The sequence below is a fragment of the Achroia grisella genome, unplaced genomic scaffold, assembly GCF_030625045.1.
Source record: "Achroia grisella isolate CSIRO2021 unplaced genomic scaffold, CSIRO_AGI_Agris_v1 utg512, whole genome shotgun sequence".
Classification (NCBI taxonomy): domain Eukaryota; kingdom Metazoa; phylum Arthropoda; class Insecta; order Lepidoptera; family Pyralidae; genus Achroia; species Achroia grisella.
Window position 1 is genome coordinate 2,283,155 of NW_026712906.1, and position 24,063 is coordinate 2,307,217.

General features: G+C 30.5%; 1 protein-coding gene across 9 annotated transcripts in view; it reads right to left on the reverse strand.

The window, feature by feature from the left end:
• Window positions 1-325: 325 nt before the first annotated feature.
• Window positions 326-24,063, reverse strand: part of LOC131846791 (probable G-protein coupled receptor Mth-like 3) — a 60,767-nt gene continuing 37,029 nt past the window's right edge. For 5 of the 9 annotated variants that reach the window (XM_059196195.1, XM_059196192.1, XM_059196191.1 and 2 more), the window contains 7 exons: window positions 23,534-23,725; window positions 12,082-12,160; window positions 4,814-4,992; window positions 4,248-4,416; window positions 3,702-3,887; window positions 2,059-2,142; window positions 326-875 (listed from right to left, as the gene is read on the reverse strand). In XM_059196195.1, the coding sequence (XP_059052178.1) occupies window positions 761-875; window positions 2,059-2,142; window positions 3,702-3,887; window positions 4,248-4,416; window positions 4,814-4,992; window positions 12,082-12,160; window positions 23,534-23,725 (1,004 nt within the window). In that variant the 3' untranslated portion in view covers window positions 326-760. Of the gene's footprint in view, window positions 876-2,058; window positions 2,143-2,800; window positions 3,483-3,697; window positions 3,888-4,247; window positions 4,417-4,813; window positions 4,993-12,081; window positions 12,161-23,533; window positions 23,726-24,063 lie in introns of those variants that run through there. The other 4 variants (XR_009357690.1, XR_009357689.1, XM_059196193.1 and 1 more) reach the window with 4 other exon arrangements.

A 24,063-nucleotide genomic window follows, 5' to 3' on the forward strand; every position in this document is an offset into this window, starting at 1 on the left:
GCCTTCAGTAGGATTAATTCTTAAAATGTGTACAAGATGAGAGAGCGTCCTGTACTCATCCTGCAGAATATTTCTGGGTGAAGTCAAAACAATTATCGTAAAAGACGAAAACATAGAAAATTATTTAAATTTTATTAAATCGTTTCAATAACGTTAGTGCAAAAATTCAATATACAATTTAATAATACACAAACGCCTGACAGAAATTACATATCAAATCTGCAGATAAACTTCATTATATGAAACGCGTAGAGAAATTTAGCAGTGATTGCATCTCTTTACATTTCCACATTTTTTACACTTCACATTTCTCTAATAATCTGTGAATGCTCGTTATAAATTTCGTTTGGCTACAATTGGTCTAAAATATTTAGAGTGAGGCAAGTTGCATTAATATATAAAACATACATTATTCATATGTACTACATATAACATACATTTACGATACCTTTTTCATGCCTTCAGATTCTAAAATATCAAAAATGGATTTATGAAAATAATTTCGTCTGAATTATTATTATAGTTTGCAGTAAAAGCAGTTTATAAACTGTCATTCAATATTATAATATATATTTGAATTTGTATACAATGATTATTTATTTTTAGACTTGATCAAATATATATAAATTTAAAAAAATATTTTCTTGTCGCTCTTTAGTAAAATTTTATTCTTTAACATATCATGTCTCACTTAAATAGACACAATATGGCTTCAGTTTACTGGCAATCTCAATATTGGCTGTTTAATTGACTCCATTATTTACTTGTTGTGAGACTTGATTGAGTTCATCTGCATATCATCTCTCGTGGATGCTGTGCGCGAGGACATCGTTGTTTGGGTCCTGGACATCGGATCGCCTCGCAGTTGCTTGTATCTGTTATAAACATGTCAGAATTTAATTTAATAATTATTATTTAAATATGAGATATATAGTCGAAAGTTTTTTTGTAAGGAAGCATTTATACAAATATTTACTGTAATTATTACTATATTAAGTTTTTAGTTTACGCTTGGTGCGTCAGGCGTTTATAGGCTACGGTCACTGTTCATCAATAGATGTGGTGTATACTTCATTACCACGACTGTGGTACAAAAAACTAAAAAAAATTCAACCTATACATCCTATCTCGATACAGGCAGTCTATAACTATATATATCATAAACAGGAAATTTTACTTTGTTTATTTGTAATGCTAAATCTAAAACAAAATTAACATTTATTAAATTATTTGATCTATATAGTATACATCAGCTACAACATGTGCTGTATTTTATTTTCAACCAATTACAAAATCTCTACAATAATTCCAACAGTCGGCCGGGGCAGGTCGGCAGTATGTACAAAATATGCCGATGATGTCAAATTGTTATTTCATTCAAAATGTATTAGTAAGTACAGAGCTAATTAATACACAAAATATAAGATTAATTAAATGAAAGTAAACAAAATAATGTAATTAATATCATACTAGTTATTACTTCTTATTATTCTCTTGAATGACATCTTGAAGCAAATTGTTAATCACTTTAAAGTAACATATATTTTAGTGGGTTAATCAAGACGAAGATTTTAGTTACACGGTATTCTTGAACATATACATGAAGCGTGGCAGATGTTGAATGGTGTGGATGTATTTACAGAATGAATGATCTTAAGTGTTGTTGTTGTTAATTGTTAATATATTTTTTTTACTTTCTTTTATAACTATTGGTTATACCAAATTAATAACAACCAGTGCTACCTTGTGAAAACGATTTCATTCGTATTTGCGCAACGGTAATGAAATATTGAGAATTGAAAGATCAGCGGTTATATGATTTCATTTCTTCTTTAACTAGTAATTAATTATTTTATATCCATACGCAGTATTTACATTTTTAGATAATTTATTAAGTGTTTTTAATTAATATTACACATATTTACAAATTAGAATAGGAAGCTAGCGGACGATACAATTAATGCATCCTGGTTATTCACATATTATATGCATTTATTTTTGAGCGCTGGACAAACTTGTAAACAAACTCGGACGGCACAAGCACTCTTCAATACATACATCAACTCTTGGTGCTCTTGTCCCCTTCTCCCACCCTGACTCTCATCACTTCCTGATTCTCTTAATGCGTTCCGGAACCCAAGTCTAAAATATATGGGGCAATGGAGATGTTAAAAAATGACAATATATTATTAACGGTTAGACTTATCCATTCCAAAGACCAGAGAAATAATGAAGACCAACTTCCCAGAAAAGTAACAAAAGACGACAGCGAAAATATTTTACATGATTAAATAGAAAAGTAAATAATTGTTTAGTTTAACCGTAGTTAGACAATAAAATAGTGCATAGTGTAACAAATAGAGATAATAGTGGTTTAGTAGTCACACAACGTAAAATTCCTGGAATGAATTAAGTTTCATTATATTCAGATTATCATTGTCAATGAATAAAACTTATAAATTAGTGGGTGGGTGCAAGTGTTGAATTAACTATAAAATTAAAACATTATAAAGTACATTAGGCTGTGCTCCTAAATTAAAAATATCACACACCAATGAAGTCCTATGTAATATTTACACAATATTTTTTCCTCTCGAAATACACAACACCAGAAGCTGATCTGTTATTAACACCATCCAGTTATAATGTCCATTTTTCTTCCTCAGTTTACTAGTAAGCTGTTTTGACACGTTAAGGTGCAAAAAGTTAGTGTTCATTAAGCTTGTATAAGTTTTTGTTAATTTTTAATAGAAATGTAATCCACTACAATCCGGAAATCATTAAAAGATTTATATTATACCTCGTAGTGGCAACGTCCATTGTTTCTTAGGTTCTTTTCTAATATGCATGTTCTATCAATATTATATTGCTAGACTACTGTACTCTTTATCGTATCCAATCTCTATTATGTAATTATTATTATTTCAGGATTATCACATTTCAGAATTCAAGATTATGTTTTCTTAAGGTGTGTATGGATTGAATAATCTTATTCTTAAAAATCATCTTTCTCTCTAATTCATTTCATTGTATTGTCTGAGATAAAGATCTCACATATGAGATTCTCTTAATATCCTAGTAATTTTCTTTTATTATTTCTTCACTGAGTATTAAACATCTGGTATCAACACTGGGGTAGATCTTCTTTCAATAATCTCAGATTTTAGTGAGTACTGTCTTGTTAATACCTCAATTTATGAATTTATTGAAATCTTGTCAAAAAGCCATAAAGTTTTTCGATATAACAGAAATAACGAAACAAGATATAGCTAAAATATTTTAATGTTTTGAATATCCTACTATATTATAATATTTTCTATAAATGAGCTATTTTAATACTATCTGAATCCTGTCCACATGTCGTTCTTATCGTCTCATCACTTGTTCTAATATCACGGTTTTGTTTCGAGTTATTTAAATTCTTATTAATTATCGTTAAATTTCCAACTTCACTGTTGCGTCGTTGAAATTTGTCTTTGATCCTGGATATAGAAGGAATATACAAATTTAATCACGTGACTAATAAAATCTTCTTTTACCGACGAAGGAGCTGTGCTACATAATAAAATTAAAAACATCAGCAGAAACAACATGCAATTCTACATATATAAAACGTTTTCTTTAAATTGATACATATTATAGTATAAATAAAACATTAGACATAACAAACATATCTAGTATAACTGTACTAGGAAGCTTACCTCTTTTTAATAAGCCTGAATATTTTCCTTTTGCAGACGAATATTATGAAAATGATCAAGCCTAAGAGAACGTTGTAACCATCGGTGAATATCCAGAAGTCGTCTAACTCAGGGTAAATAGCGCTAATAACTTCGAGCAGCCAGCTTATACCCATCACGACAAACAGCTTGATATAGAGGGACAATCTGGAATTAATTTACAATTCATATGGAAAAACTGTATTAATACTTTCTAATTTAAGTTACACTGGTATTGATATGTCCGTATAAAAGTAATTTCATTTCAAATATATTTTAGAATCTTTAGAGTATAATCATTATCTAATAATGTAAATGATTTATACGCGTGTTTTGAATCGTGATCATAATGACGATATCGATATTTTCTTATACATGAATTGATACATTATTATTCTAATAGATTTGTATTGCATATATAATAACATTTACTTGATCAGTGCAAATATATACTTGAGCGTAGTTTCCATTTTAATTGCTATTGAATCTATACTGAGTATAAAGTTTTAAATATTTAATTATTATTACCTTTGTTTATCATTTCTTTGACTGTCGTGTGTAGAGCTCTCTTTGGACTTCAGTACGGAGGTTTGTTTCTTGATTTGCGCGATTTTCAGCGCAGTCAGTACGAAAAATATGAGGTTTGCAATACACAGTATTACGAGAGGTCCGTACAGGTATATAAGTCTGGCATTGCCTAAAATCATGAATTAGAAATATACCTAAAATCATCAATAAGATCTAGCATATTATCATGAAAACCCCATTTGAAGTAGACTCAATCCTTTTAAATGTCTATTAGCTACTGATAACATTAACACTAATAGAATTAAATACCTAATCTAATTCATATAATTGAAAATGTAATTAACTGATTGGATCCACCAAATTAGGTATACGTATCAACGTCAACGATCATGTGTTCTAAATGTAGATCTAACGAAGGTTCCTTTTATAATGTAATCATACATCTTCTTTTTTGTAAATTTCAAATACTGTTTATTTGAAATTTACAAAAAAGAAGATGTATGATTACATTATAAAAGACAATAATTGTTGACAATAATTATGGAGTTAATGATAGATGCAATTACCATGTATAAAGCAGCCTTGTTGTCTCAGCTGAGGTAGTAAAGGGTGCAATGGTAGGTTTGAGAACTCCAACGCTGCCAACAGTATCGTTAACGCAGTTGGTATCCCAAACGCATAAAGAGCGTACGCGTAGAATCGTGCCTTGGTTGATAATTTCTCGAACGTAATACCACGTTTTCCACTGAAAATAATAAATTTTAAAGATAAATAATTATTCCAATCTATTACATCAGACCGATTACTAGTTGATTTGAAAGATAGGTGCAGAAATGAATAACGGCGTTTGCACAGCGACGCCTACAGCGTTTAGACATGTAAATTGTAGTAATAAATGTAATTAATTATTCAAGATGTAGAATACAAGTGGAGTTAGATAAAATAATGTTAGAAGCCGAGGTCATAAGTTTCTATAATCGACAAGCTAGTATGACACAGATTTTTTTAAGAAAAGGACTTACAAAATTCTAAGTAGGATGAAAAACAAAATGACTCATGACAATTATGATTCCGTTAAGTACTTAAAAACAACACTCGCTCATAATGTCCAAGGACAAAATGTATCTCGGAAATATTTTGTGGTTGTTAAATTATAAGTAATTTAAAATATTTAGTCCGTATGTACAGTATATTTCACTAAAGTTATAAAATTGTGCTGACAAATCAATACGACTCTATAATAGTTACTCTGCCTTACGACATTTTGCGCAGCAGTATTGCTATTATCTTGTAAACCAGTGAAATCGTATCTTTAAGATGTCTATGTTAATTTTCAATAATATATTATGCACTATTATTTTAAAGTTATATTTTATTAATATAATAATCCTAATATAAGTTATATATATTAAGTAATGTCATCTTACTTATTATAATAATATCATTGTAATTACATTACATTTTAAAAATAATATTATCGTATATTATGACTTGCCGTATACGTAGTTTTATTACTTTCGCCAATAAACGAAACAAATAAATATAAATGAAGACTGTACATTTATCAATTAATTCTGATTACAAAGTGTGAAATATTAAACTAGACAAGAAACTATGTTTTTTTGTTAAGGAAAACATTCCATTTAATGCAAAAAATTGTATTGAAATTGTACACATCTACATAGTATACAGTAACATCATATCTAAATAACAAAATTGAGAATATTTTTTGTGCCTTTACATATATATTGAGTTTGCATTTACAATTTTAAACATAAATAAACTGCTATAATGGTTAAGAACGTAATTCTACATTTTATTTTTACAGCACTACACTGGTGATCTAATTGCAAATTTATTTGGGCCATCTCTCATGAGAATTTTAACATCTTGTTTTTTATTTTTCCCACATATATTGAAGACTCCAGATGTCATTTAGTAAGTAAGTAATTCTGTAGACGGCCTCGTTGGTGTAGTGCTTTGTCACAACGCTATACTTATACTCGTCGCGGTTTCGATTCCTCGCACAATGCAAATATTTGTATTCATGAGTACAAGTATTTGTATTGGTCTAGGTAATTTCTATATATGTAAGTATTAGTATCAGTTCTCCAATATACCACCTATAACACAAGCTCGGCTTAGCTTGAGACTAGAAGAAGCTTTTGTGAATTGTTCTGTATCTAAATTTAAAGACACGAACATACATATATACAAAATCCATAAACAAACAAATTGTTCGACCGAATAACCCCAAAGTCGTATAAGCAGATTTTACAGTTACCATCCTTATTTGTAGAAATTTTGCTACTAATGCTATACTATAAATCAAAGCCGCGTACCTTATTCTAAATATATCTATGGATACCTCTCTGCATGTAAAAATATATAAGGAAAATTAAAGTTTATCACGTCTAATCAACAAAATAGATCACCGGTAACTTCACTGTGATCTACTAAAACATTTATTGTCGCAATCAGTATCTCATACTGAGACAGTAATGATAGAAGAAATTGCATTCAGAACACAATAAAAAAACTAATCTTTGAAAGTATTTTTTTTGTAATCGATATCTATTTTTTAATATAAACAATATCACTATTCAAATTTAAGTAAAAACATAAGAGTTATTTTTTTTTACTAAAATTTTACTGTCAGAAATTGGAAAGATATTATTCTTCATTTGTTATTTACTAATTTACATGTCAGGTCATCTTCTATATAAATAATATATTATTACAATTTTCCTTATTTCGAGATTAATGTTTATATTATGGGGACAAATATGAGAATGTATTTATTACAGATATCTAGCGCATCAAAATGAGATTTGTATTTTTATATGATTTTTAAGCTTACAAAATTGTAAATTATTAGTTTATTCGTTGATATGTAGTAAAACCCATCTAATATAATTATGTATTCCTTTTAATTGCTGCACTAGTGGACTGCCTCGGCTTCACCCGGGTATTTATATCTTTTTGAGTTTTTTTCTATGTATAACTCCATGTCACATTGGAATAATATACCTAATTTACGTACCTACTTTATAAACCACACAACAGTTGTGTGTTCGGTAGTCGAAACAGTCAAAGACTTTCTCAAATGAATGCGGTGGTTTCGGATTGTAAAAACAAAATTTTATCTGTCACTTTATAACATTATAGATTCTCTTTAGAATCGACGAAATTTCCTGAATAATGTATAATATAAAGCAAATAAATAATGTTATGAACTATCATTGTAAGCATAACATCATCCAAATTAAAATAAAACATGTGGCTTATTTCATTATAATGTAGTGTGTTTAGTAGAGGTTAAAAATTAGGTATATCAATTATATTATTATTTTAAATATTTTGACCATTAGGTACAACATTATGACACCATGTGCGAAACCTTTGTAAAAACCTATTTAAATAATCATTACGTACAACTCATTGTAACAAACTGCCAATTTTGTATCATTATACTTATATAAATCTCGCGTGATAAAGTTTGTATAGGATAAACTCCGAATTTTTTTAATTTTATATAATAAATTTGGTTTGCTGTGTGTGTTGCTAGCAAGCTGACCGTTCTTTTCGTAAGTGTAAATCATTCTTTATATATGTTTACGAAGTCTTATGAAACGAATATATGTCTAAAATTATATTTGTTATTTCTTATTTCAAAGGAAGCTCGCCCCCGTTACATTGTGTAATTTGGTCCAACGAAAACATAGTAAATAGCGTTTATTGACTATTGGCTCGGTCAACTAGTAAGTATTATAATATTACAAGCTGCAATTTGTTCTATTTTTAATAATGCCGGTTATAAAGTCATATTATTATATTATATTGCCTTCTGCATTCTGCCTTCTGCTTATGAACATTACTGTTATAACGCCGAAGACTTCTTGTTTTTTGAACTGAGCTCTAGATATATTTTCGTAGTAAATTAAAATCAAAAAGGTCTTTTATAATACACTTACGATAAGTCAACCGTCAGTTAGAAATGCAGTTTGGACCGAGAACTGTCAAGTTCCAATAAGATTGTATATAACTGAAATAACCTCGGTTCAGTTATTCAGAACAATGCCGACATAGACCGCGATGTAAGGCACAGAATTTGTGCGGGATGGATGAAATGGCGACAGATCTCGGGAACGATATGCGACCCGAATGCCCTTGAAACTAAAGGGTAAAGTTTATAAATCTATCATAAGACCTTTCATTTTGTATGGCATGTGAATGTTGGGCCGTAAAGGGGTCGGACGAAAGACGTGTGCATGTGGCAGAAATGCGAATGTTGAGATGGATGTGTGGGGTCACCAGGTATGACATAATAAGGAATGAGTATATACGAGGAAGTTTGAAAGTTGTGCCAGTTATAGAAAAGTTGCGAGGTAACAGATTGAGCTGGTATGGGCATGTTAACGGAGTAACGAGAATCATGTCTTATGGAAAGTCTAAATTATGAATGTGAACGCCTAAGTAAAGATGGATGGATTGTGTGTAAGATGATATGAATAAAAGAAGAGTATGCTCAGATATGACGACCGATAGAGAGCAGTGGAAGAGGCTGACATACTGCGCCGACCCCTTATAATGGGATAAGAGCAAGGCAATCATGATATAACTGAAATAATATAGGTTAATTGAGATTAATATCATAATTTAAAAACGATTAAGTATTTATATGTTAGTTATATCTCTATTAGTACTATGTTTGGTGTAATTAAAACATAATAGACCAGGAGATATTGAATTATGTACCTAGATAGTTCAATGAACCTTATAGTATGTATAGACATATGAGTAATGAATAAAATACTAATTATATACAAGTTTTATTATCAGACATAAAGGGATTATTGTTTTATGCTATTATATGTGAGTAGGTTTGTAATATATTCTACCTACTAGATGACCTTTGGTTACCGTGCGGAAAATAGTGGCTTGTTATATACCTAGATTAAGACTATGAAATTGATATTATATATTTTTTTATTTTGCATATTTGACCGTACGGCGTACGTGGATAATACATTTTACAATCATCATTACATAGTATAAAATAAAGTCGCTGTCTGTCCCTCTGTCGCTATGTATGCTTAAATCATTAAAACTAAGCAACGGATTTTGAAGCGGTTTTTTAATAGATAGAGTGATTTAAGAGAAAGGTTTATATATATATAATACATGTACACCCATACGAAGCCGGGGCGGCTATCTAGTATTTTTATAAGAGAAAATTGAAATAGTACCGTGTCTTTATTTCTAGTTCGACGACTTTATATATATTATACTACTTTTTTATATAGCTTACATGATCTAACTTTCTCTGGTTTCTCTGATCTAATTTCATTTAATTTCATTTCATATAATTCGTACACTCAGATTGTGGATTTACTCACGGGACTACAGGAGGGTTTTTTTCAAAAAGAGTCAGCTGGTGTTATAGACCATAATCTGCCAATTGACTACAGTAATCGTTTACCATCAAATGGGCCGTATGCTTGTTTGTCACCGTCGTAATATAGAAAAAAATATTAGACACCTAACGTAATATAACAAGAATTATGTACAAATAAGTCTATCTGACACAAATGACATAAATAATAAAAATTTTGCATGTATGGTTTTGAAAGCAAAACTAGACAATTTTATAATGTAGATACTTTTATACGAAAACAGTAACACCGAAATTGACAAAAACCTGAGCATAAAACCAAATTATTATGCGCGTGTTTAGGCCACGAAAAAATCGACTTCTATCTGCTAATTTATATAAATTTAAATAATCGTTCCCAGATTATCTAGAAACCCATACTTATCTAGAATTCCGAAACACACAATCCTTACTCTATAATATGTGGGCATACCCTGTGTTGGGTTAGTTTATTAAATAACATATACTGCAAATTATGATGCTCTCTATATTTGACTAATTTTACAGTACCCTTTTTATAGTTCAATTGTTAGAAACAGCCAGTTTTAATTTAAACACAACTTTTTAATTTGTCTAAGATTGCCTTAATAATGAAAATTTCAACTTTAAACGTGTTGAGAATAATTTTATGTCGAAATTGTATTTAACATCGTGCAATTACAATATCCTATACCTAAGCATAATTTCCAAATAAAAGTTAATTTTGAAAATAGCTTCATACAAAACCTACATAGTGATCGTTTTTTTCAAATCAGTTAAAAAATTAAATATTCCGCGTGCTGTCAATGAGTATATTAGCATAATATACAGATAAGAAGTTCCTACGCGATATATACATGAGTTCATTTTTGCACTGTTACCATGCTACTACAGTGTTTAATGGAGTTAGTAGTGAGATTATGGAAAAACCAGTTAAGAGACCAGCAATATGGTATATAATAAGTGGTTGAGTTTAGGAAAGTTCAGTTGGGAAATCCTTACTGTACTGGAGAAAGTTGCTTAACACGTTTTAAGCCCTATTAATTTTATTATAAATATTATCTTATGTAATTGAATGACAAATATGCTAACTCCCCACTTGATGGTCAGCCGTAGCCGTCGTTTATACATATAATTAGTACTACGAACATCACGTTATCATATGACAACCGTGATACCAAGTAGACTAAGACGTTCATGTTTTTTATCCTTTTATTTCACCGCCTAATCTGCGCCCTACAAGCTGCTTTGCTGAATGGCTGAGACTGTGGTACCCATGCAGACGACTGTTACAGTCTATCTCAGTCAATTGCCTACCAGCACCTATAGTAGACACAAACTCTCTTTTGTTTGAAACAAAACAGTGCTATGTATGTTTTGTTCACGTTCATTTATTTGTAACTGTATTCTGCGGTGTTCTTCGCTTGACTTCGGGTAAAAAGTATCCCATGTTTTAATCTAGAATACACTCTGCATAACTAAATTGCATTGCAATATGTTCAGTAATTTTTCCGTGTTAGAGTAACAAACATATATCTAGGCTCGCAAAATCTTCACAAGCTTTAGATTTAAATTTAATTAAAATAAGTTGTTAACAGGGGATGCAAATATTCTCCTTTGCAAATAATATTCTTCTCAAAATATTCTTGTAGACATTATTTGTTTATGTACCTATTTATAATCATTGTGCGGTGTTATTATTTGGTATAGCATTACGTAGTAGAAGGAATACACCGAAATACCCCAAATTAAATACGCACCTGATAATTGGATTTTGGCAAAATTTATTGCCTTATGACAAAGAAGAGTAGACTAGCGTGTGTGTACCTTAACTAATTTATTAGGCATACTGTTAATTTACGTTTGTATCAATTCACACCATCACTGTAATTGGCTTTAAACTTAATTGAGTGGGAAACTTCCAAATACTGATAGCAAAAGAACTACTTTATTAGTTAAACTTAATTTCAATATGGCGGCAAGCTAACACACCTTGCCGCCTAACATATTGAAATTAAGTTATAACATTTTTCATTACAATATAATTATAACAGACATAAGCCCTCATTTACATACACATTACTTATACATATATTAGTAAGGATACATATATTTATAAAATAATAGGTAGAAAAATATGTATCTAAAGATTAATATAAGAAAATAAATAAATTTAAGTTTAATTAAATAAAGAATTTTCTATATCACTATAAACTAAGTTTGCTATAATTCTTAAAAGAATCGTTGGATACTTAAATAATAAAACATTTGTCGATTTCATACAAACCTAACAGTTTGTTTCTAAATACTCTACACAAGGAATGTTATCAGTACTATCGAGTATATATACTACGAGTATATATATAGTGATTATTTTTTCTATTATTACAGAAAAAAAATTTTAATCAAATCTACAATTACCTGAAAGTCCACCAAATGTCGAAGCACATTACGTTGAGCCAAAAGAATCCTGATTCCAGGGAGAAGTAGATGATGAAGGCTGGAAATAAATAATTAGTCTCATTATTGATTATCAAATCTGAAAGCCAATTGATTTTAAGATACTTCTTGCATCACGTATATATTTAAATCCTATATATAAATCGAAAATGGCAGGGGCCTACTGCCGCGAAATTCTCAGGTTAATTTTGGTGTTTTATTACTAGGTATAACTATGTAATATTATGTTATCTGTGGTATAACTGAAGGTTATTAATATAAATTGACACAGTTTTTGTATTTGGTATAGGATAGATTCCTTATTACCCTGATAACACATTTCCGATACGAGTCGGACGAACGATTTGGCGCATTGACTGCTACACCCCGCAGTCTTTGACCACTTTAGCCAAAGAGGCAGCCAACTCAAACGGCGAAGTCAGCACTACTCGTCCGGACTGATCTTAATAATGTGAACCTAATTTTAAGGGGTAGTTAACCTATCAGTGACAAATATTACATTTTATCCACATTACTCCCTAATGACACTTTAAAATTATTAATCTACATAAAATATAAGTCAAGGCAACATTTAACGCTATTTAACAAATTTATAATAGTCGACAACGTGGTTTGTATGACATGTTTTACCATCTGTTACAAACATATCAAACGATACCAACACGAAAATAAAGTTTATTTGTAGTTTATTTTACGTAATCGGCACGTATTTTAGAACTATACCTAATGGTATATAAATAGTTTTATATTTATTACGTAGGGGTGATTTCTGGTGCTACACATCCGACTGTATTTTTAAAGTAATTTAAATTTAAGATATTTTTTTTAAATGATAAACTAGGTAATTAAGGTAGGTAAACGGAAACAGTCGTCTATGTACATAGACTGAACTGACCGGCGTCTGAAATAAATGAGACTGAGGTACCCACTCATATATACCTCTTACTGGTTCTATAAAAGAAATAATATATTATTGGAAAATTTATTTTTATTACCAATTATGGTGATAAATTTCCCAAAACAATTATTAAACTAAACTTTATTAACTAAACTGTATAAAGCCGTAACTGTTTTCAGTAATGCAGAATGCATTACTAGTAACTAGTAAATTTCACTAAAATTTTTTTTTAGGTTAATCATATTGGATTAAAATCAATAAATTTACACAGATTTGTCCCGGGCTAAACTAGTCACTATTAAATTATACTAAATAAGAGTACATTCAGAGAAGAAGTGAAAGGTGAAAGTTTCATTAACAAAAAACGAAATTTTAAAAATCACACCAATTAAATAAATGTTTAAGAGCGTTATAACATAATATACCTACCGACTGGTCCCTACCGCATCCCTTTTAACTCGGAAGTATCTGCATGAATATCTAATTTTTACCTTTATATCTTTATCAGTTAAACAGACGAATAGACATAATAAATTGGCTATATAATGTGTCCTACGATATCTAACAAAGCTGGATTGCCGCCAAATAATTTTAACTATATTTACCATGACCAATAAAATTCTTTAGCAGTGATAAAATTATTCTATGATTTTCGTTTTATGAGTAAGGAATGTTCTAATTAGTAAACAGGATTATAATTATAATATGGAGAGAAGAGATTAACAAGACATTAGTAACTAGCGCTAGTACACTAGCAATGTAGCGACTTCCACTCGGGACATATGTACATAGAAAACACCCAGACTGATACAAACAATCATACTCATGAATACAAATGTTTGCACTGTGTGAAGAATCAAACCCGCGACGATCAGAAGTAAAGCGGCATGGTAAACCGCCAGACCACTGAGACCACCGTCAACGCAATAATGAATAGAATGGCAACGCAAGGGACAGACGATGTTATGTCTACACGACATGTCATGAACGTCCACGTTATATATGACCACAGTATGACGTTGTAATCTTAGTAATCAACAGTATAATAATAATATTTTTTTATGTATTCTATTTTATTCTAGTAGTATTCACAATTTTTTTAACAGTAAACATCATGTAAATCTAAACACAGTACAAAACAAAGTCACTATCGCTGTCTATATCGACTGAAACGGTTTTTTAATAGATAGTGTGATTCAAGAGGAATGTTTACATGTATAATACATGCACACCCGTGAGAAGCCGGGGTGGGTAGCAGGTATTATAATAAAAGAGAATGGAACGGAACCTGTACGAAGAAAACCTGTGTTACAGTATTCCGCCCCCATACTCGTTTCTTAGGTAATTTGACAGTTCAGTATTTAGACTAGACTTAGAGATATTTAGACTATGGCATCTATATTAAAATATGGCAACGGATACTTAATTTACAATAATGGAATGGTACAACCGCTTACACTAACGATTTACGCTGCCGGAGCACCAGTAGAGGATGATGAGCATGAGTTCAGATCAGTTAACCCATCGTGACAAATTCATTAGGAACTTATCATGTTGGCTTTCAGGTGGAGCCGTGTGGCGGTCAACCTGACATGGTACATTTCTAGCAATGGGTTCATTTTACATTACTAACAATCTTATTCTCCCCGTATGGCTATGGGACTGCTTTCTAACAAGCTGATGGTCAATCAATTTTACATTGCAATCAGCCTCTCATCTGAGCCATTGTACGTACGTTTATTGACATTTCATTATCATAAAAAATCGTTTAAAGAAATAAGTATAACAAAAACACTATTGTTGTTAGGTTGTGCAAGTTATTGCCAAATGTAGCTATTTTGGTCGATCTCATAACACGTAAAGGTCACTTGTATCATTGCCCTGTAGCAGCCATCCCCTGTCATTGAGTGGTGACCGTGGCAGGCAAACAGTGGTTATAGGTACAGTACACACCATATTTTACTAATGCCGAAGCTACTATAGACCCCTGTAAACAGTAAAATATATATACGTAAGCATATGCATTATACTACATGTGTTTACTGCTTACATGTGGAAAAAAATATTTCTTATTTTTTATTATAAGCCAAAAAAGTCTTATTTTATATAAAATACTATACTTGCGACCCGCTCCCGGCTTCGCATGGATTACTATTCTTTACTATTACTAATCTTTTAATTTCTTGGCGTTCTTTATACTATAAGACGCATATAAGTATTATACATATAAACTTTAATCACTCTATTTATTGCTAAAATTTGCATTACAATTCGTTGCCTAACTAAAATATATAAGCCAACAGTAAGCGGCGACGACTTTGTTTTATACAATTTAAAGATAAGCCAAAATATTTTTAAATTATTGTACCAACATTATAAATTAACAACATTGTAAAACTGTTTGTAACCCAAATAAAAAAAATAATAGATATGTAAGCTATTGCTCCTCATTGACGCCAATTTAAAGTTATTGAGTTTTTGTACAACAAGCATATAAAAAAATATAGTATTGATAAAATGACATTACAGATGGTAAATTAGGAATAGAGTTAGTTTGCTATCAATATATGTTTTTGTATAGTTTCTGGAACATCAAGCCAAGGGCATATATACATAAAAATTAAAGTAATTGTATCACCCAACAATCTATTTATTTAAACACCACCAATATTGTCTAAGCTAAATACTATATACTACATATATGTATATGTGTTTGACAAATTATTTTTGATTCGAAAAATATTTGCAGTTATGTTATAATTTATATGAAATTTAATAAAGAAAAATATAGGTACTTAACATGAAACAATACGGACAACTAACTGTTAATGCTTAAGTAGGTAATAAATTTCATTTAGCATAGTTATATGAGATTTGTCATTACATTTTCCCTGTATGTATTAGCCATTCATAGCATTTAATAATAGTCTCCAGGAATTTATGAATAGTACACGATTTGTACTGAATTTACGTCATTATTAGAGTGATATATATAGTGTTAAAAGACATAAAGGCATATTTAGGCCATGGCTTTTGTGAATCGCGACCTATATATGAACGTAAATCCCTAAGGAATTAACAAATACTTATTGCAGTGTCATATAAGCAAACATATTTGTTTACATGACTGAAATAAAGATATATACATGTCTGTTTAATCCTGAAATTAATAAATTAATGAATAACAATAATATTGTATTAGAATAAAGATATTAGATTTATTTATATTACTGCAACTTTCGAAATGGAGAATGAGGTAGAAGAATGGACAAGACACTTGCTGTAGTATTAAGAACTTATAATATAATAAGTCATCTTACTTATATATAAAAATTAAATAATCGTTATTTTACGTTACGTTAGTCTCGTTAAAACTCGAGAACGGTTTGGCAATTTTTTTTTTAAATATTTGTAAAGGACGGATGACGACCAAGGACGGTTCTTTATCCTCTCTTTTTAAAGTGAGAAAATATGAACAAACTGCATGGAAAATAGAGAAACCAGCGATTTTATTTTCCCATACAAACAGTTCTTACTTGTCAGAAATTTATTGCGTCATTAAACTTCAAAAAACCTTTGACATATAATTAATTCTGCGGCGGAACTGAGTTCGCGAGGTTAGCCGTTTGATCCACAAGTCAGCAGGAATTGATAGACATACTTAAATACTTAATTATATTTCTTATGATAATATTATAAACGCGAAATTTTGTGAGTATGGATGGATGTTGAAAACTACTGAACGGTTTTTGAAGAAACATTACAGTAATATAGCTTATACATCAGAAAAACATATAGGCTAAAAAATTTTATACGGGTGAAACCGCGGGCACACCTAGTTTTTTATAAATATAAAAGATGCTAAGGTATACACCAGATTAGGTCCGTACATTCGCAAATTCATCTACAACTTAAAAGGTGTATGTTCTCATAGATTGCAATCTCTTCCACATACCTAGTTTTAATAGCTGGTGATATATTTTTAAAAAATATTGAATAATAGATGATACAAGAAAAGCATATACAAAACTCTCTAGAGAACCTTAACATTTTCGTAAAAATGTTGGAATAGTATTTAATCAGCTTGGCAAGCTTGTTCTATTTATATAAAACATGAAAATTTATTTTTGTCGCCGTTAAATGGTTGAAAACACTACATAAATAAAGCCTATTGCAGCAAAATATTCTAGTTTGTAAGTGTACCTCTAATATACCTAGTACCTGCTATCCCTGAAAAGGTTAAGTAAGTTAGTAGCACCTGTACAGCAATAGTAAAAATATAGCATTGTATTTTAATTTTCCTTAGCAAAATATTAAGGAGTTAATAATATCTTACTAATATTATAAACGCGGAAGTTGGTGAGTGTAGATAGACGGATTTTTTTTATTTTTTTCAAAATTTGGGGACTTCTGTACAATCTAAAAGTACATGCCAGTCCCATTGTACCCTAAAAGTACTCCATTACCAGTGAACAAATTGCCTTAGCCGCACTGTCTGAAAGGATGGATGGATGTTTGTTACTTTATCACGTAAAAACTACTGAATGGATTTTAATGGGACTTTGCAATAATATAGTTTATACATCAGAATAACACATATGATACACTATAAATTTCACGCGGGTGTATCCACAGATACAACAACTCTAATCTAATGGTATATTGTTTCAAAACGGGATCTCGCGGTCATCATACTGCTAGTTGTATATTAAAAAATATTAGGTAAGTATGTGTAATACAGTGACTAGCAAATCTGCAGAACCTCGTCACACAATAAGATTGTAGGTTGTTAATTACCTGCTACTATGATGTAAATACAGTAATTTGTATCTACTTCTATGTGTAAAATGAAAAGCAGACTTTATAGAAGGAAGTCGTCGATTTGATGTGGTTTGATAAATAAATATTCTTTGTATGTATTTGGATATACATTTGAATGTTTGTTACTTAATTAACATTTAGACATCTCAAGACTAAATTCAAGAATTCAAGATTTGAATGAAATATTTGTAATTATTAAGTCTTGAATGAAATATTTATTATTGGTTTTGGTTAGTTTTTATTATGATACCTCGGAGGTACTTCAAATTACTAACCTCAGTATAGACATTTAAAGTTGACAAGTAGGTACAATTTGTATTACAAAATTATTTTTAAACCAATTAGTCTCAAACACAGATAAGATAATTGTAATATTATCTCAAATAAGACCGTCAGAATTCCGACGGGCCATATAAAGTCATCCCAAAAGGTTAAAATAAAAAGACTCTTATAACTTTGACGTCGACTGTAATTTTTTCTTTGTTAATACACTAATGTGACGATTTCTAGATAGATAGGTATAACTTTTATTTGCATTAAACGGCACATACACAGGGCACAAGAATAATAAAAAAATACATACACAATTGCATTGATCACTTAATAAAATACAATATATGTATCAAAAACGTGTGGGTAACTGAGTGTTTTCCGTTTTCGTATAAAAAACAGATTGTAAGCATTAGTTATACTGTACATTATTGATCAGTAAGGATTACTGTCGACATGTGTGAGTATTTATTTTATTGTTATTGATGTTAAACTGTACTGGTCACGAATAATCTATCAAGTTTCGTGAACATTAATATCGATGAAGCAAATGTGCCGAATTTGTTACGTTAGCCCCCTACGGATTGTTCACGATTCAATTGGTATTTATTACTGTATAAATTTGTAGATTAGCTCTATTGCTTACTATCGAATTCATAAAATGGTGGTACTGTATTACTGTTGTGCTTTTGTTATAATTTATGATAAACAATTGTCATCCTTTTTCCTTTAGAACAGTTATAATTTATGGGAGACGCTACAGTTTATGAGGCGGAATGTAACTGCTCAAGAAGCAACAATTAGACAAATAATTTATGGCTGATATGAGAATGCTCATGTGGAGGTCCCTTTTAAACAAATTGCCGTGGTGTGTATGCAAATTTCACGTCATTTTATGTAACAATAAGTTTTCAAAGTTAGACTGATACATGACATATTAACTAAGACCGTAACGAAACCGAGGTGAATAATGCCAGTATTAGACAAAAGAAGCGCGAAAGATGTCGATTTACATGATAACTACTATTAACAATGATCTATCAAATAATGTGAAATACACACAATGAGGATCCGAAAAACCATTGAGACGACTCCATTTTTGATGGGACCGAAGGTCGATGAGGCCGAAAAGAAAGAGAGAAAGAGAGATTTTTTATATATTACATATTGTTTTAATACTTGTCATACCTCAAAAATATTATTATCCTCTTTTCAGACAGTCTTTGAACCAATTTCAAGCTTACATTTTTAAATTAAAATTATCTATTAATCTGAGAGACAATATCAGGCTCGCTCAATCTTACATCGGACTAAATATACCAAGCGATATGTGGACATGTCAAGTATTATCATTGCTTTCAGTAACAAGGCCACCTTATTGCAACTATACATGTGTTCTTTAATTTATGAGACAAAGGTCTCTTCTTTACAGTATGTTACAAATGTATGTGTATTATATTTATCTATCTGTAATGTTTACCGTGACATGGACTTTTTACAATGTCTCTGACTGCCTCAATTGGTATAACAGTTAGCAATATATATTTTGTTATAAATAAACACATGCGTGACATACTTAGTTAAATTTAAATAAAAAAAATCAAATAATGAATTCTCGCCACTCGGCCACCTATTGTTTGACAACAGGAAGCTATAACACCTACGTGAACAAATTACACTTTGACACGTAATATACGGTAAAAATACAATTTATTCTATTGTATACAAATTACAAGGTTATTTTTTTCTACTTAAGATTATAAAAAGCACAAGATTATAATAGTTTATCGAATGAAAGGGTTAAAAATAAAATAATTATCTAATACCCTACAAATAATAGAAACGGTGAATCTATGAAAAATGTAAAAATGGGTATAATATTGGTTTTGGAGGTGACGTAGATGTAGTTGCGTGGGTCAGCTAGTTTTTATTATATGGAATATATTTAGTATGCTCTGAGATAATATGTAGATGAATAAAGAGATAAGTTTTAATTTTTTTTAATGAATGGAAAACATTACATTATATTGAGATAACTTCACGACTATTATTCTAGCCTGGGCGGTCAGAGGCATTATTTTCACTTTACCTGTACCTGTAGGTTTAGACGACAGCTAAAGTATTTATACCTATGGAAACTCTATTACTAATAATCTCTTTCAACTTCCTCGAGCTCCCTCCCTCTCCCTTCCTCACTACCAACTGTATTACACCTGTTATTTGTTATCAATATCAATTGCTATTTACGAATGTAGGTATAATTCTACAACATGAATCAGGCAACAAGGAAGGAAAGTGCAAACCTAATGTATTACTAAATATTTATCTATACAGATATTGTAAATAAACCGTGGCGTTTGTGCAACAAGTCATCGATACTGTGCCCATAGTATTAAGTAAAATTCCCCAACGTTTGGTTACTATCTATATTTGAAAAATGTTTGTAGAACAATTTCGTTATCATTTTTCCGTGATTATGAAACAAATTGTTATTTTTTTAATATGTTTGTTATATACATATAGGCATTTAGGCATACTAATACGTTATATTTAAAAAAGGTACCTTTATCTGAAATAATTCAGTAAAAATACTCTAATCAGAATAATATTATTATGTTACTAAGTGCTATGAACCTAATAAAACTCTATTATATAAAAAAACTAGAATTAAATTACATGTAGGCTTTATTATGACAATGCAGTTCTAGTGTTGGATAGGCTATTAAACAAGGAAGATTATACGCTAATATAATCATGTAATCATTCATAATTATTGTAATAATGTAATGAAAAATGTAACATCACGCTACCAATAGAAGAGGACCATCAAAATGCGACAAAAAAACAAGGATGATTAGACGAAAACTACGTTGCGCGGTTCTAGCTATTATTAAAATAAACAAGAACATAAGAAACAGCGTCCCACTCCAACATATACCATGGTTAAGTTAATTATACACCTAAAAAGATTAGGATTTCGAAACGAATTGGTGAGAGGACGATTAATAAAAACTACGCAACATGCCACCATGTTGGGGAATACCGTTCATCAGTATCATTGCGGTCACTATAAATAGATATGCAACTTGAGTTTGACATACATTATAAAATGTAAAACCTGTTCTTACGTTAAAGTTGTTATTAATTATAATATGATAATGGAATGATGATCACGCCTACGATAATTATATTCGTTAGGAGGCTACCAGTGAAGGATGAAAGGATGGGATCAAATCAGCTAACCTCAGTTCAGCAACACTTGTCCTATCTGTATGAATTAAACATGTCTAGGGCAAAGCGAACATTGGATATGTTACTCGTAATAATTTTGTTAGTTATCAGTGTTTTAATTGCTCGAGAATCAAACAAAAATATAAATTGACATACATTGAGTTATTTATACACGATTCCAATTCACAATCGAGTCTAAAATTCTGGTTAACTACTAGTCAGCAATGCTCTCAATGAAAAGGAAATAAGTAATCATAATTTCAGTAGAAATATATCCTTTATTACAAAAGGTATTCCACCTAGTGTTATAATATATTAGAGTACCTGTATCCCGTGGTTTCACTTGTCATATAATTGAAAGAAAATAAGAATATAAATTCGGCTCTTCTCAAAATCATTCGATATTAGCAATTACCGTTTACCTTCTTATTTTATTTTTTATAGTCTTCTAATGGTGATAGTGTAATATAGTCTATGACCTTCCTCGAGACTCGGGCTATCAAAGGCAAATATATTATTCAAATGCTGTAAATATCCAATTCGACCAATAGCATATTCATAGTATTTCTACAATGTATGAACTTCTATATTTCATTTCGGAGATTAGAGTATTATAAATAAACTAGTTATAAATATTAGTATAGTTACGACATTATTTATAACAATATGTATTAACATAGATAAGAAACTCTCATTTAGTTACGCTATTCAAGGAATTTTAATTCATCATTTAATCAGGTCACATGTAACGTAATTACGATACTAAGTGTGATCCATCACACCGGATTTCGGACGTCAATCAAGTATTAATCACCACACAAAATATGTGTACCATAAACACAAAATTTATTTATATCCTCTTGGTATCCGGAACCGAAATATGGGAGTATGATTTTTTATAGCATAGGGGACAAAGGAGCTTGCAGCTCATCCGACGGTAAGTGATTACTACCACCTATGAGCACCCACAACCAGAAAAAATGCAAGTGCGTTACCGGCCTTTAAGAAGAAAATACCTCTTTTCTAGAAGGAACGATATTTAACCCTTCAAGAAAGGAGTAATATTAATATTTTATTATTATTTATATAATTGAGATAATGTATAATTAACACATTCCAATGTGATAATTAAATTTTCACTTATAACTGTGGGAATACTGTCGCCTTTTCCAATATAATATCGATTGTTGATTGTTAAATCAACAATCGATATTATATTAGAACAAACAATAACTATCAACTGATAGTTATTGTTTTTTTACCAAACACAATTTTTGTAATCTAGTAAAGATTATCATAATTTAATATATACTGTCTTCATATAAGATCTGACGCAAATAAAACAAGGCAATCATACAAACTGATCTTCTGTGACTGCTACAAATTTAAAAAATAAATTGTGGCAATTAATTTTATAACCACACGAGGCAATTAATATGACGCCCACGAAAAAATTAAATAAAAAATTCGCGAATCATACTGTGCAGTTAGGGTTACTTAACTTGATTATATAATTACATGAACTAAACATTACCGCTAAAAGTAAAATAACTTTAATGAAATGGCATTTCAAAACTATGTAACCATTGTGCATATGTGGTTAATTGTTGGTATAGATAATGTTTTTTTTTATGTAATTGGAAGCGCAAACATTTCGATGGCCCATCTGTTTGTGTGTGATAACCCCACCATGAATTCATCATGCACCAAGAACATCACGTTATCACGTATCGCCCGTGATAGCACTCATTCATTGCGGTTTCAGAGGACAAAGATGTCATTATTTATCGCTACCTAATCTCACTAATTTAAATTTAATAAAGAATTATAACACAAATTGTAAGTTCGAATACGTTAGTATATATTAGAGTTATATTGTTACGAAAAAAAAATTAAATATTGAGAGCGTAGTGGCGTGGATCTTTACTACCCTACATTAAGAGTTCGTGAGTTCAAATCTGTCCGATACATAAAAATAAACTTGGTATCAATTTATATTTCTGGCTAATACTCCGGTTAAGAAAACACCAAAAATCAATCCGAAAGATTACTGCTACGTTGGATTCTAACATACCCTGTGAATAGTGGTCCTGCCAGGTGTTGCTTTTACCACAACATCGGAAGTTGACAATGTCTCTAACTACCCCTGGGATAACAGTAATACCAATATGTATGTGAAATAAAAGTACTTACTCATTGCAAGGCAGTACGATATGGTGATCACGTTTAACGGCAGTAGAATCTGCATGGTGGCCATAAATGAAAACGCCACAAACATGCAGAGAAGGTACGCCATCAGGACCCTGCCGTGTAAGTTACGTAGCTCCGGCAACCAGGCGTAGACCCCACACGTGGCCAATATGAACACGCAGGAGATTAGCATACCTGAGTAAAGGAGATAAAATTACTTTTAAAAAAACTTTCCCGATTAGTACACACTATTAGTAAACAAACGGAAAATTAAAAATTGGCTGTTACTTAGTAATTTTCACAGTGTTCAAGAATATTTGAGTAAAACGAATACTTTCACATAATTTGCATGTCTATATGGTAAATATTGCTGATCAATAATATTTCATTTAACATTATAACTACTGTACCAATATTTCCCAAATATTATTAAATTATTATATATTAAATAATTTATTAAATTATTTCATTTCAATATAGTTAAACGGGTGTTTACACGAATAATTTTTACGATAAATAAAAACTGACATATC